Below are 13,109 nucleotides of genomic sequence, written 5' to 3'. Positions count from 1 at the left end.
AGTAGGTGGAGCACGCTGGTTGTTACCTGGTGAGGTAATCATGCTAGGCATTTCCGATAGGGAGAGAGGATTACTAAAGGTGCGTACACACATGCGACTATAGTCGTTTGTAACGATCGTTCCCCGATCTTTACCAACGACGATCGTTACAAAAAACGAACCACCGACTATTAAGGCAAACGACGAACGAGCCAAATCGCTACAAAAGAAAGTTCTGTCTCGGCGGATTTTAACCAACGACGATCGTTTGCAAAAGTAGTACATCGTTGGAAACGGTCGTTCGTACTAGGCTTGACATGCGCATTTCCCAATTTCTCCGTGAAACTTCTCATTTTTATGCGCAGGCGCAATAGTTGCTTTACGTGATGTAACGTTCGTTCTAACGATCAGATCGTTACACACCTTTTAAAACTAACTTTACTTAGGTCGTTCTTTTATCAATTAAAAGTTCGTTCGTCGTCCTCAACGAACGATCGTTGTCGCATGTGTGTACGTAGCATGAGTGATGCTAAAGGTCCGTACACACGCCGGACTTTAGGCAACGACGGGTCCGTCGTTGCCTCCCGCTGGGTGGGCGTGCCAGCGACAGTCCGGCGTGTGTACGCTCTGTCGTCAGACTGATACGGCTGTTTCTGAGCGATCCGCCGGGCGGATCGCTCAGAAACAGCCGTATCAGTCTGACGACAGAGCCTACACACGCCGGACTGTCGCTGGCACGCCCACCCAGCGGGAGGCAACGAAGGACCCGTCGTTGCCTAAAGTCCGGCGTGTGTACGGACCTTAATGGAGAAGGGCATCTTGCACTGAATGGTGCCGTTTTGATATGCAATCCGATAAAGTGCTGCCAAAGCCGGATTGATACCAGAAAGGGGCTGTAGACAGGGTGACTAATTTAGGCCCAAAACCACACATCCCCACAGACTGTTTTGTTATCTAATTCAAAAAGTCTCACAATAGTTTTGGCTGTCATAGCAGTAGCAAACCCAGTGTAGACATGCTTGTTGTTTGTCTATGGCTAAACAGCATGCACTACAAAGGAAAATAAAAATGCTTGGGGGTTTCTGCTGTGGCTTCTCCCCTTAAAAAAAAAAAAAAAATCAAGCACTGGTAAACAAACATACATACTGTATACAGGAAATACAGTATATAGAGGACAGAGGGGGGTTGAGTAGAAGAAGTGAATGCAAACTGAAGGGAAGAGGAATAGGTGTGAGTGTCTGGGAGGGAGATAGATTGTCTTTGAGGGACAGAGAGAGTGTGTGTGAAAAGGACTGGGAAAGGGGAAAGAAAAAAAGAGGGAGAAAGTGTGTGAGAGAGAAATGTATAAGAGGGAGACAGACTAATACAGAAAAGAAAATGTTTGTGAGTGCACAGCACACTGCAGGAAGTCTGCAGACTGATGTCCAGGACAGCTAGCTATGTAACGTCTCTCGCAGAGCAGTGGGGGAAGGGAAGCAGTAGTAGCTGTAAAGTTGTTTTATACCTGTCTCGGTAGCACAGAGATGGCAGCTGACAGTCATCACAAGGATTCCCTTGCTGGGGGACCATTACTGCTATCAGATAACCATCTGCCCTGCTGCTGCTCTCCCCGGCATGAACGAGCGCCGCTCCACGCTGTTCTCTGTGCTGTGACCTCTGATCGGGGGAGGCTGGGGCACGTGCTGGGAAATGTCCTGCATGGCCATGATGGGAAGACAGGAGGAGAGCCGTTCTCTGCACTACTCACTCAGGCAGATCAGTGAGTGACTCATCAGAGGTAACACAGCAAGCCCACGTTCTCTCTCAGTTCTTTCTCTGAGTGCTCCGACTCCTTCAAAGCTCCCGCGGTCTTGCTTTGTAATCAGGAGCTGAGGAGGAGGGCGGAGATTGTGTCAGAGTGACAGCGGCCAGCTCCAATGCCACAGCCGCTGAGTGCTGTGCTGGACGAGTGTGGAGAACGGCAAATACGCTGCTGACAGGGAGTGATCACAGCAGCCGGGCGGGGACTGACCACCAGCCGGGCGCTCCGCCCAGTTAAAAGGCTCTGGGGAGAACACGGCATTGGTAAAAGACTAAGTAATGTGTAAAATCAATCCTACAGCACCTCGTATGTACACTAAAGGGTAAAAAAAGAAGAATTTAGCAATAGTGCCCCTTTAAAGCTTGTGGTTATGTAGTTTTTCTAGTGAGTAACTTACAGATAAGCAGTATTAACTTTTATATAGGTTTGCCGTAGATTTTAACAAGCTATAGCAACTAATTAATGGACTGCTTTTGCCTGTCTTTTGAATGCCTGTGGACCTTTAACTGTATTTGTTTAACCTCCCTGGCGGTATTATTCCTTCCTGATTGTAGGGTCTAAAAGCGGTATATAATTATTTTTTTTTTATATTTTTTTTATGTGCTTTTGGACTCTAAAAGCAAGCAAAAAAAAAAAAAAAATCCTACCACGAGAGCCTAGAGAAGCCCCTGCACTTGCGCCCCTCCCTGGGATTCAGAGCTGCAGTTCTCCCTCCGTCCTCAGGTGTTGCTGTAACCCTATGGTGAGATTGCTGACTGTCGTCATGACGACAGTCAGCGATGGGAAGCAGAGTCTCCATGGACAGGAAGAGCTCGAGGTTACCGCTCTGAGCTTCAGATTCCACCCAGTCTAGATCAGGGCTCGTTTACACTATTGCGGTGCGGCATCGCCTGGATTCCACCGCTGATGAAATCGCATGCGGATGCGATTCTGCATGCGTTCTTTGCCGCAAATTCGCATAGGTGAGGGTATATGCGATTTTAACCATGTCACTGCCTGTGTGAATTTACATTGGTAACGTGGCAAAAACGCATGGGGAAAACGCATGCGATTTCCCTATTAAATACATTGCATTCGATTCGCATGCATTCCACTCGCAGACAAATTCTGCGGCTCTTTTGTGCGTTTTTTCACCGCTGAAAAAAACGCACCTCAACGCTACAGTGGAAACAGGCCCATCCACTTGCATTACATGTGCGAATCTGCATGCGTTGGACTCATGCGGATTCGCGATAGTGGAAACGAGCCCTCATGGTTACCGCTAAGGAGGTCAAAGGATCACTGTCGCTAAAATCATAACCTTTAAAGAGACTCTGTAACAAAATTTTCATCCTTATTTCTTCTATCCTATAAGTTCATATACCTGTTTTAATGTGGTCTGTCTTACTGCATGCAGCCTTTTCTAGTTGCACAGTGGCTGTATTATCTGTTATATAATCTAATCTTCTCTGACGGCTTTGTCGGCTGAGGCAGGAATGTGCTGCTCTGCTGTTATAGGCAGAAGCTATACACACCCTCTCCATGCCCCCTGCAGGCTCTGTATGAGTCACAGACTGAGCTTCTCTCAACCTATCACATGCTGGTTAGCAGCCATGTTTTTTGTTTGTAAACACTGCCTAATACTGGCAATTACAAGCCAGAATTGCAGCAGGGAGTGGCAGAAACAGCACAGAGGGGCCCAGGAGAACATAATGAATAGAATGGTATGCTTTTTATTGTAAGAATTTTAGAGTACAGATTCTCTTTAAAGTGAACCTAAAGGCCTAAAAAAAATGAGATGAACTCACCTGGGGCTTCCCTCAGCCCCTGCAGCCGATCGGTGCCCTCGCAGCTCCACTACGATGCCTCTGGACCCGCCGGCAACGACTTCCGGTTTCGCAGTCACCGGCCGACAGGCATGGGAAAGCGAGTGATTGTTCGCGTTCCCAGCCTGTATATCGTAACCTATGCTGCTATTGCGGCCAGGAGCCGCAATAGCAGCATAGGGGGCGATATACAGGCTGGGAACGCGAACAATCACTTGTGTTCCCATGCCTGTCGGCCGGTGACGGTGAAACCAGAAGTCGTTGCCGGCAGGTCCAGAGGTATCGGAGCGGAGCTGTGAGGGCACCGATCGGCTGCAGGGGGCTGAGGGAAGCCCCAGGTGAGTTCATCTCAATTTTTTTTTTTTTTTGGACTTAAGGTTTAACCACTTCCCGACCGCCGTATTGACAATTGGCGGCCGGGAAGTGGACCCCGCAAGGACCGCCGTATTGACAAATGGCGGCGGTCCTTGTAGGGGCATGGGCGGAGCGATCGCGTCATCCGTGACGCGATCCTCCGCCGCCGCCTGGCTCCGCTCACCCGCCGCAACATCCCGCCGGCCATACGGAAGCGCCGGCAGGATGTTAACCCGACGATCGCCGCACACAAAGTGTATAATACACTTTGTAATGTTTACAAAGTGTATTATACAGGCTGCCTCCTGCCCTGGTGGTCCCAGTGTCCGAGGGACCACCAGGGCAGGCTGCAGCCACCCTAGTCTGCACCAAGCACAATGATTCCCCCCCCCCCCCCCTGCCCACCCCCCAGACCCCTGTTTGCACCCAATCACCCCCTAATCACCCATCAATCACTCCCTGTCACTATCTGTCAACGCTATTTTTTTTTTTTTTATTCCCCCCCCCCCCCCAATGTACTATTTGCATCTATCCCCCCCTGATCACCTGTCAATCACCCATCAATCAGCCCCTAACCTGCCCCTTGCGGGCAATCTGATCACCCACCCACACCAATAGATCGCCCGCAGATCCGACGTCCGATCACCTCCCAAGTGCAGTGTTTACATCTGTTCTCTACCCTAAACACCCACTAATTACCCATCAATCACCCCCTGTCACTGCTACCTATCAGATTAGACCTTTATCTGCCCCTAGGGCACTCAATCACCCGCCCACACCCTCAGAATGCCCTCAGACCCCAGCCCTGATCACCTCGCCAGTGCATTGCTTGCATCTATTCCCCCCTCTAATCACACCTTGAGACACCCATCAATCACCTCCTGTCACCCCCCCCCCCCCCCCCCCCAGCACACCTACCCATCAGATCGGGCCCTAATTTGCCCCGTGTGGCCTCCTGATCACTCAGCCAAACCCTCAGATCCCTCTCAGACCCCCTTCCGATCACCTCCCCAGTGCATTGATTGCATCTATTTTCCCCTCTAACCACCCCCTGAGACACCCATCAATCACCTCCTGTCACCCCCTAGCACTCCTATCCATCAGATCAGGCCCAATACAACCTGTCATCTAAAAGGCCACCCTGCTTATGACCGGTTCCACAAAATTCGCCCCCTCATAGACCACCTGTCATCAAAATTTTCAGATGCTTATACCCTTGAACAGTCATTTTGAGACATTTGGTTTCCAGACTACTCATGGTTTTGGGCCCGTAAAATGCCAGGGCGGTATAGGAACCCCACAAGTGACCCCATTTTAGAAAGACACCCCAAGGCATTCTGTTAGGTGTATGACGAGTTCATAGAAGATTTTATTTTTTGTCAAAAGTTAGCGGAAATTGATTTTTATTGTTTTTTCACAAAGTAATTTTTCACTAACTTGTGAAAAAAAATAAAATCTTCTATGAACTCGCCATACACCTAATGGAATACCTTGGGGTGTCTTCTTTCTAAAATGGGGTCACTTGTGGGGTTCCTATACTGCCCTGGCATTTTAGGGGCCCTAAACCGCGAGGAGTAGTCTAGAAAACAAATGCCTCAAAATGACCTGTGAATAGGACGTTGGGCCCCTTAGCGCACCTAGGCTGCAAAAAAGTGTCACATGTGGTACCGCCGTACTCAGGAAAAGTAGTATAATGTGTTTTGGGGTGTATTTTTACACATACCCATGCTGGGTGGGAGAAATTTCTATGTAAATGGACAATTGTGTGTAAAAAAAAAAAAAAAATCAAACAATTGTCATTTACAGAGATATTTCTCCCACTTAGCATGGGTATGTGTAAAAATACACCCTAAAACACATTAAACTACTTCTCCTGAGTACGGCGGTACCACATGTGTGGCACTTTTTTACACCCTAAGTACGCTAAGGGGCCCAAAGTCCAATGAGTACCTTTAGGATTTCACAGGTCATTTTGCGACATTTGGTTTCAAGACTACTCCTCACGGTTTAGGGCCCCTAAAATGCCAGGACAGTATAGGAACCCCACAAATGACCCCATTTTAGAAAGAAGACACCCCAAGGTATTCCGTTAGGAGTATGGTGAGTTCATAGATTTTATTTTTTGTCACAAGTTAGCGGAAAATGACACTTTGTGAAAGAAACCCAATTAAAATCAATTTCCGCTAACTTGTGACAAAAAATAAAATCTTCTATGAACTCACCGTACTACTAACGGAATACCTTGGGGTGTCTTTTTTCTAAAATGGAGTCATTTGTGGGGTTCCTATACTGTCCTGGCATTTTAGGGGCCCTAAACCGTGAGGAGTAGTCTTGAAACAAAATTTCTCAATGACCTGTGAAATCCTAAAGGTACTCATTGGACTTTGGGCCCCTTAGCGCAGTTAGGGTGCAAAAAAGTGCCACACGTGGTATCGCCGTACTCAGGAGAAGTAGTATGTGTTTTGGGGTGTATTTGTACACATACCCATGCTGAGTGGGAGAAAGATCTCTGTAAATGGACAATTGTGTGTGTGTGTGTAAAAAAAAAAAAAAAAAAAAAAAAAAAAAAAAAAAAAAAAAAAAAAAAAAATTAAAATTGTCATTTACAGAGATCTTTCTCCCACCCAGCATGGGTATGTGTAAAAATACACCCCAAAACACATTATAGTACTTCTACTGAGTATGGCAATACCACATGTGTGGCACTTTTTTGCAGCCTAACTGCGCTAAGGGGCCCAAAGTCCAATGAGCACCTTTAGGCTTTACAGGGGTGCTTACAAATTAGCACCCCCCAAAATGCGAGGACAGTAAACACACCCCACAAATGACCCAATTTTGGAAAGTAGACACTTCAAGGTATTCAGAGAGGGGCATGGTGAGTCCGTGGCAGATTTCTTTTTTTTTTTTGTTTTTTTTGTCACAAAGTGTCATTTTCCGCTTACTTGTGACAAAAATTAATATCTTCTATGAACTCACTATGCCTCTCAGTGAATACTTTGGGATGTCTTCTTTACAAAATGGGGTCATTTGGGGGGTATTTATACTATCCTGGAATTCTAGCCCCTCATAAAACATGTCAGGTGGTCAGAAAAGTCATAGATGCTTAAAAATGGGAAAATTCACTTTTTGCACCATAGTTTGTAAACGCTATGACTTTTACACAAACCAATAAATATACACTGAATGGGGTTTTTTTTAATCAAAAACATGTTTGTCCACATTTTTCGCGCTGCATGTATACAGAAATTTTACTTTATTTGAAAAATGTCAGCACAGAAAGTTAAAAAAATCAAATTTTTTGCCAAAATTCATGTCTTTTTTGATGAATATAATAAAAAGTAAAAATCGCAGGAGCAATCAAATGGCACCAAAAGAAAGCTTTATTAGTGACAAGAAAAGGAGCCAAAATTCATTTAGGTGGTAGGTTGTATGAGCGAGCAATAAACCGTGAAAGCTGCAGTGGTCTGAATGGGAAAAAAAGTGGCCGGTCCTTAAGGGGGGGTAAAGCCCACGGTCCTCAAGTGGTTAAAGTGTGTGTGTGTGTTGCTTCTATAGCACTGAAACGACCGCCGGGAAATCGCCTGAAAATGGTGCAGGCTACGCCTTTGCGTTTAGAGTTTTTGGGCAATTTGTGGCGATTAGCGTACAATGCCCAAGTAAGAACGGGCCCATAGGGTTTAATTGCAATAGCGCTTTTAAAGGGACTCTGAGCACTGCAGTAACTATGGAAAGATGCATATCATTTTGAAGCTCTTTCTCCTCTTTTCAATGACCTATAAACCGCCGCCCTACGCCTTTTAGTTATTGCTATTTTCACGATCGTGACCATGGCAATTTCGATCACGAAAATGGCGAAAACTAAAAGGCGTAGGGCAGCGGTTTATATGTCATTGAAAAGAGAAGACAGAGAGCTTCATAATGATATGCATCTTTCCATAGTTTCTGCACTTTTTGGAGTCCAGCATTGTATTACACAGGACGACACTTTCCCCAGTGTCGGCAGCTCCATTCAGCACAATTCAATGAAATACAAGGAACCCAGGGGGATAGAATTACAAACATCAAGCTGGTAGGTGTGAGGATATAATTAATTAGTTGTGGGTATGCTTAAAGGCATACCCACAGGCACTGCTCGGAGACCCTTTTAAAAAGCGCTAGAGTTTGAGCGTTTTGCCAAAATCGCGGTGAATCGCTCAAGTGTGAATGGGCCCTCCAGTAGTAGAAATCTGGCAGAACTGACTAGCCCAGATTCTCAGGGTTTTCTTGATTCTTCAGAACTTGGTGAATGGCTGTTGCTCCATCCATCTGCTAAAAGTGTACAGTGAGGAGGGAGGCTGGCCAGCATCTTTGTATAAATCTTTTTCAGGTAGTGTCTTTATAAAGAATAAAGGCCATGCTGAGAATCCACTATGGAGAGATGGACTAGCCCAAAACCTGTCGGTAAAGTCAAATTTCTACTACTTAGTGTAAGGGACAGCAGCATAAAAGCAGCATATCAGAAGAGTAATCCTACTAATGTTTACTCAGGAAGAAACGTTTTTATTGGTATGTGTTTTACATTTACATTTTAAATTTTAAGATTTTTGCGAATGGTGCTCTACGCCTCCAAACACCTTGGAGGGAGTATGGTACATTTAAAACTGCCACATTGCATTTTGGTGCAAGGAGAAGCTGAAAGATTACTTAAAAAAATATACCCCTACTGATTTTTTTTTTCACCCCCCCCCCCCCCCTTCTCTGCACGAATTTGGGGGTGTGGCTGTTGCCGGCGCCCAAATCTGGTGTGGCAGCAGAATGGGCACCGAAAATTACTCGGCAGTGGCCCAATTGGAATGACTCATTATATATATTTTTCTTTGGAAATGCTGAGGATAAATGCCAGCATTTTTAACCCACGAATACTGATCTTTGCCTGCAAATGACTTGTCGACCTTATGCACAATAATTTTTATTAGCGTGGCCAATAAGTCGTGTTGTGTGTTTTATATTGCCATTTTTCTTTTTCAGCGGCTTCGAAAGTATCCTAATGCAATCTATACTTGTAAACTTTGTGATGCTTTTATTGATACTATACCATCTGCACACAAACATATTAAGGATAAGCGGCACAAGAGGAATTTAAAGGTGAGTGAATATATTATATGATAAATCTCTGATCGCTTGTCGCTTCTGTCATCGGAGCTGGATGACCTATTTTGGAAGTATGATATTGCGATACTTATACAGTTCACTCTGACATTCTTGTTGGCACTTCAGAGATTTATGTTAAGTGCATGGCTTTATTAATGACTGCCAGCTTTAATTTTTTTAATAGAATGGGAAAGCATTAGGGAAAAACAAATCAGAACCAGGAAACTATAGACCTGTAAGTTATCAGTTACGACTGTTTGAAGGTGTCATAAGAGACGCTATACAAAGTTTCTATACCACAGGCTAAAGGTGCCCATACACTAATTGATGATTATATAAAAATAGAAGGTTGCGCTGCACAACACAAACTATATGAGCACAATTCGCAATAAAAGATATCAATATAGTCCACATATGGAGAGGGGTGATGTTATAATTTCTTATCTTCCTCTATCCTCCACCAGCACCCGGTGAACAGACACTCACCAGAAACAAAGACCTTCACTCAGGTCTAGTAGCGCTTTGGGACACTCTGGGTCGTCCCCCACCACACCGATCTGCTGTATGTCACCACCAGATGCCAGACTCCCTTTATCTCCCCTTTACATCAAATGCTGATCTCCACATAGAATTACCTCAAAGCAAATGCCTCATATAGTGTAAAACCGATAACATTTATTGGTATATAAAACAGATGTACACTCAGATTTTCTTCTTTAAAAGACAGCACAGAGTTTTCATACGGGCTCTCCCCCATCTTGTTGGGCCCCGGTTGGCACTTGTAGTCCTACTGCCGATGTGGCGTGCACTTCACTATTCCTCAGCCTAGGATGCCGCTCTACCCTCGTGGTTCAGCTGTTTCCGCATCAGTAACCCCGCCTTACATGTTTCGTCATTGCTGACTCATCAGAAGCTGGGGACTGTGCGGATGAACAGCTTTAAATATACTCAACCCCACCTACTTAACTCAACACCATGACCTAAACTCAACGGTGGAAAAAGAATATACCTAAAGGACAGTTCTTGCGTCTCCATAGAAACTGTTCAAATGTCACTGATTATGAGAGTCAGGCTCGGGTGCTAAAGAAAAGGTTTGTAGAGAAAGGATATAGAGTGACTGAGCTAGAAAGGGATATTAATGAGGTTAGGGATAGGATAGAATTGATAAATGGGCAGAGAGATAGGGATAAACATAATGGTTATGAATGTGCATTTATTACAGGATTTAGTGATCAATATAAATATTTGCAGAATATAATACAGAATCATTGGGGGATATTAAAAACTGACCCCATATTGAGGGGAATTATACCTGAAAGGCCTAAGTTTATATATAGAAAGGCTAGAAATTTGAGGATTATGATATCACCTAGTTGTGTGGATCCCCCCAAAACTAGCCTGGTCCCTAGAGACTGGCAAAAAACGGGTTTTGTACCTTGTAGAGCCTGTAAGGCCTGCAGGGAATGTAAACCACAAATGGTAGATAGCATTGTTTCTTTTGCTAATGGAACATTGTTTAGGATAAAGCAGTTTATTACCTGTAATGATCGTTATGTGGTGTACCTAGCCTGGTGCCTTTGCGGGTGGCAATATGTGGGTCATATCACACGTACCCTAAAGGAGCGGATGGGGGAACACGCACGTAATGTAAAAAGGGTTTTGTTAATCATAGCTTATCTGCACATTTTGGAGACTCTCTCATTCATGTGATCATAGCCTCTTATCATTTTGTGGTATTTTTAAATTAACCCCTAATTGGAGGGGATGCAACAAATTGCGATCTATCTCTCAGGAAGAGACAAAATGGATATACAATATGGGTACATTAACCCCAGGTGGGTTAAATATTGATGTGGGTATAATGTGTTTTTTAGGGGAACAGTGAGGTATATGAGATTGCTTATGACGTTTTTTTGATTGGGGTTTTAATATGTTATATTTTTACCTGTGTTGTAAGCAGAGTTTTCCCCGTTTTGCTGGGCAAGGTTTTTTAATTGATCTATGGTATAAGTAGGATCTTTCTTCCCCCTCAGCAAGATGGATGTATTTTTACTTATTTCCAGCATTTATTAAATATAAAGCTGTATCCGGAAGCGTGTTGGAACCCAAGTGAAGCGCAAAGATAGGACGTGGATACGTCTGTCTTGGATGGGCTTGAGCAGAGGTTAATGTGGACCTTGGGGATTCCGTTGAAATATGAAGTGTAGGAAACATGCATAGATGATACGCATTGATCTCCACGTTGGATGCGGAGGATGCTGGGCGATGTGCGCAGGTGCTGACAGCGTGATGACGATCGGCTGCCGCGTCAAGCGCAAGAGAAACATATAGATGGTACGCAACCTTCTCCGCATTGTATGCGGAGGATTGCGAGCGATGTGTGCAGGCGCCGGTAGCGAGATGACGTTCGGCCCGTTGATTGGGCAATGAATGCTGAGGGGAAGATGGATTATGGGAGGGTGAGTTTAGGTCATGGTGTTGAGTTAAGGGGGTGGGGTTGAGTATATTTAAAGCTGTTCATCCACACAGTCCCCAGCTTCTGATGAGTCAGCAATGACGAAACATGTAAGGCGGGGTTACTGATGCGGAAACAGCTGAACCACGAGGGCAGAGCGGCATCCTAGGCTGAGGAATAGTGAAGTGCACGCCACATTGGCAGTAGGACTACAAGTGCCAACCGGGGCCCAACAAGACTGGGGAGAGCCCGTATAAAAACTCTGTGCTGTCTTTTAAAGAAGAAAATCTGAGTGTACATCTGTTTTATATACCAATACATGTTATCGGTTTTACACTATATGAGGCATTTGCTTTGAGGTAATTCTATGTGGAGATCAGCATTTGATGTAAAGGGAAGATAAAGAGAGTCTGGCATCTGGTGGTGACCTACAGCAGATCGGTGTAGTGGGGGACGGCCCGGAGTGTCCCAAAGCGCTACTAGACCTGAGTGAAGGTCTTTGTTTCTGGTGAGTGTCTGTTCACCGGGTGCTGGTGGAGGATAGAGGAAGATGAGAAGTTATTATAACATCACCCCTCTCCATATGTGGACTATATTGATATTATCTTTTATTGTGAATTGTGCTCATATAGTTTGTGTTGTGCAGCGCCACCTTCTATTTTTATATAAGAGACATATATGGGAAGGGACTGCTCCTGTTTTTAGGTGTGGACTTTGTGTAAATGTTAGAAGAGGTGTAGCGCCAAGACTCCTTACACGTAAGACTAATTGATGATTGTTGTGTGTTTTTTTTTTCCCCTGTTCAATCAATCCGCAAAGAATCTATTCCCGACAATATCCAGTTGATTTTTGACCAAGAAACAATCAAAGGTATTGATTGGACAGAATGGGAAATCTAGGTCAACTGGGGGTGGGGCAGGAGTGGTGGTAGTTCAACAGCCCATAAACACTATGGGCTGTCGCTCTACCACCACTCCTGCACTGCATCAAACAGTGCAGTGCTTCAGTCCGATTGCTTTTTCAATGGATTCCATGCTAGAATTATTGAAAATCATTGGGCAGCATTTGACAGCATTTGATTCCTTCCTGACTTGATTCCTTTCAGAGCAGAATGTATCATATTTGCCACATCTTGTCTAGCAGGTCCTGTCTAATCAATATGTTCAGCTATTATGAAGTGGAGACAACAAGTTATACAGGTTTTCCCTGGCTTACGAATGGCCTGCTGATATGAACAGAGCAAAAACGTGAAACTTTGTTTAGGTGTGTGGGGGGGGGGGAATGTTTTTTTTTTTTTTTTTTTTTTTTATAAAATGTCAAAGATAACTCTTTAACTGGTAAAATGCTGCAGTGCACTGAGGGTGCAGGGGGACAGAGATGGCACAGAAGGGGGCACAGGGAAATGGATGACACGGGGAGGCATGGAGGAAGTACAAGGGACAGAGATGTTAGTTTCAACTTGTGGACAGATTTAGGTTCAGCATGAATCCGATTCAGGTAAAGGATGAACCTGCAGTCCCTATCTCATTCGTTAATGGGACTTCCTATAGTACACTTGGGCTTTGGACACCATTTCCGATAATAG

General features: G+C 44.8%; 1 protein-coding gene across 1 annotated transcript in view; it reads left to right on the top strand.

Moving 5' to 3' along the window:
- Positions 1-13,109, top strand: part of TUT7 (terminal uridylyl transferase 7) — a 110,234-nt gene that overhangs the window by 14,502 nt on the left and 82,623 nt on the right. Inside the window, exon 4 of the mRNA XM_068237196.1 lies at positions 8,947-9,063. Coding sequence (XP_068093297.1) covers positions 8,947-9,063 — 117 coding nt within the window. The remainder of the gene's footprint in view (positions 1-8,946; positions 9,064-13,109) is intronic.

The sequence above is a fragment of the Hyperolius riggenbachi genome, chromosome 1 (genome assembly GCF_040937935.1).
Source record: "Hyperolius riggenbachi isolate aHypRig1 chromosome 1, aHypRig1.pri, whole genome shotgun sequence".
Taxonomy (NCBI): Eukaryota; Metazoa; Chordata; class Amphibia; order Anura; family Hyperoliidae; genus Hyperolius; species Hyperolius riggenbachi.
This window is presented reverse-complemented; position numbering and strand designations above follow the sequence as displayed.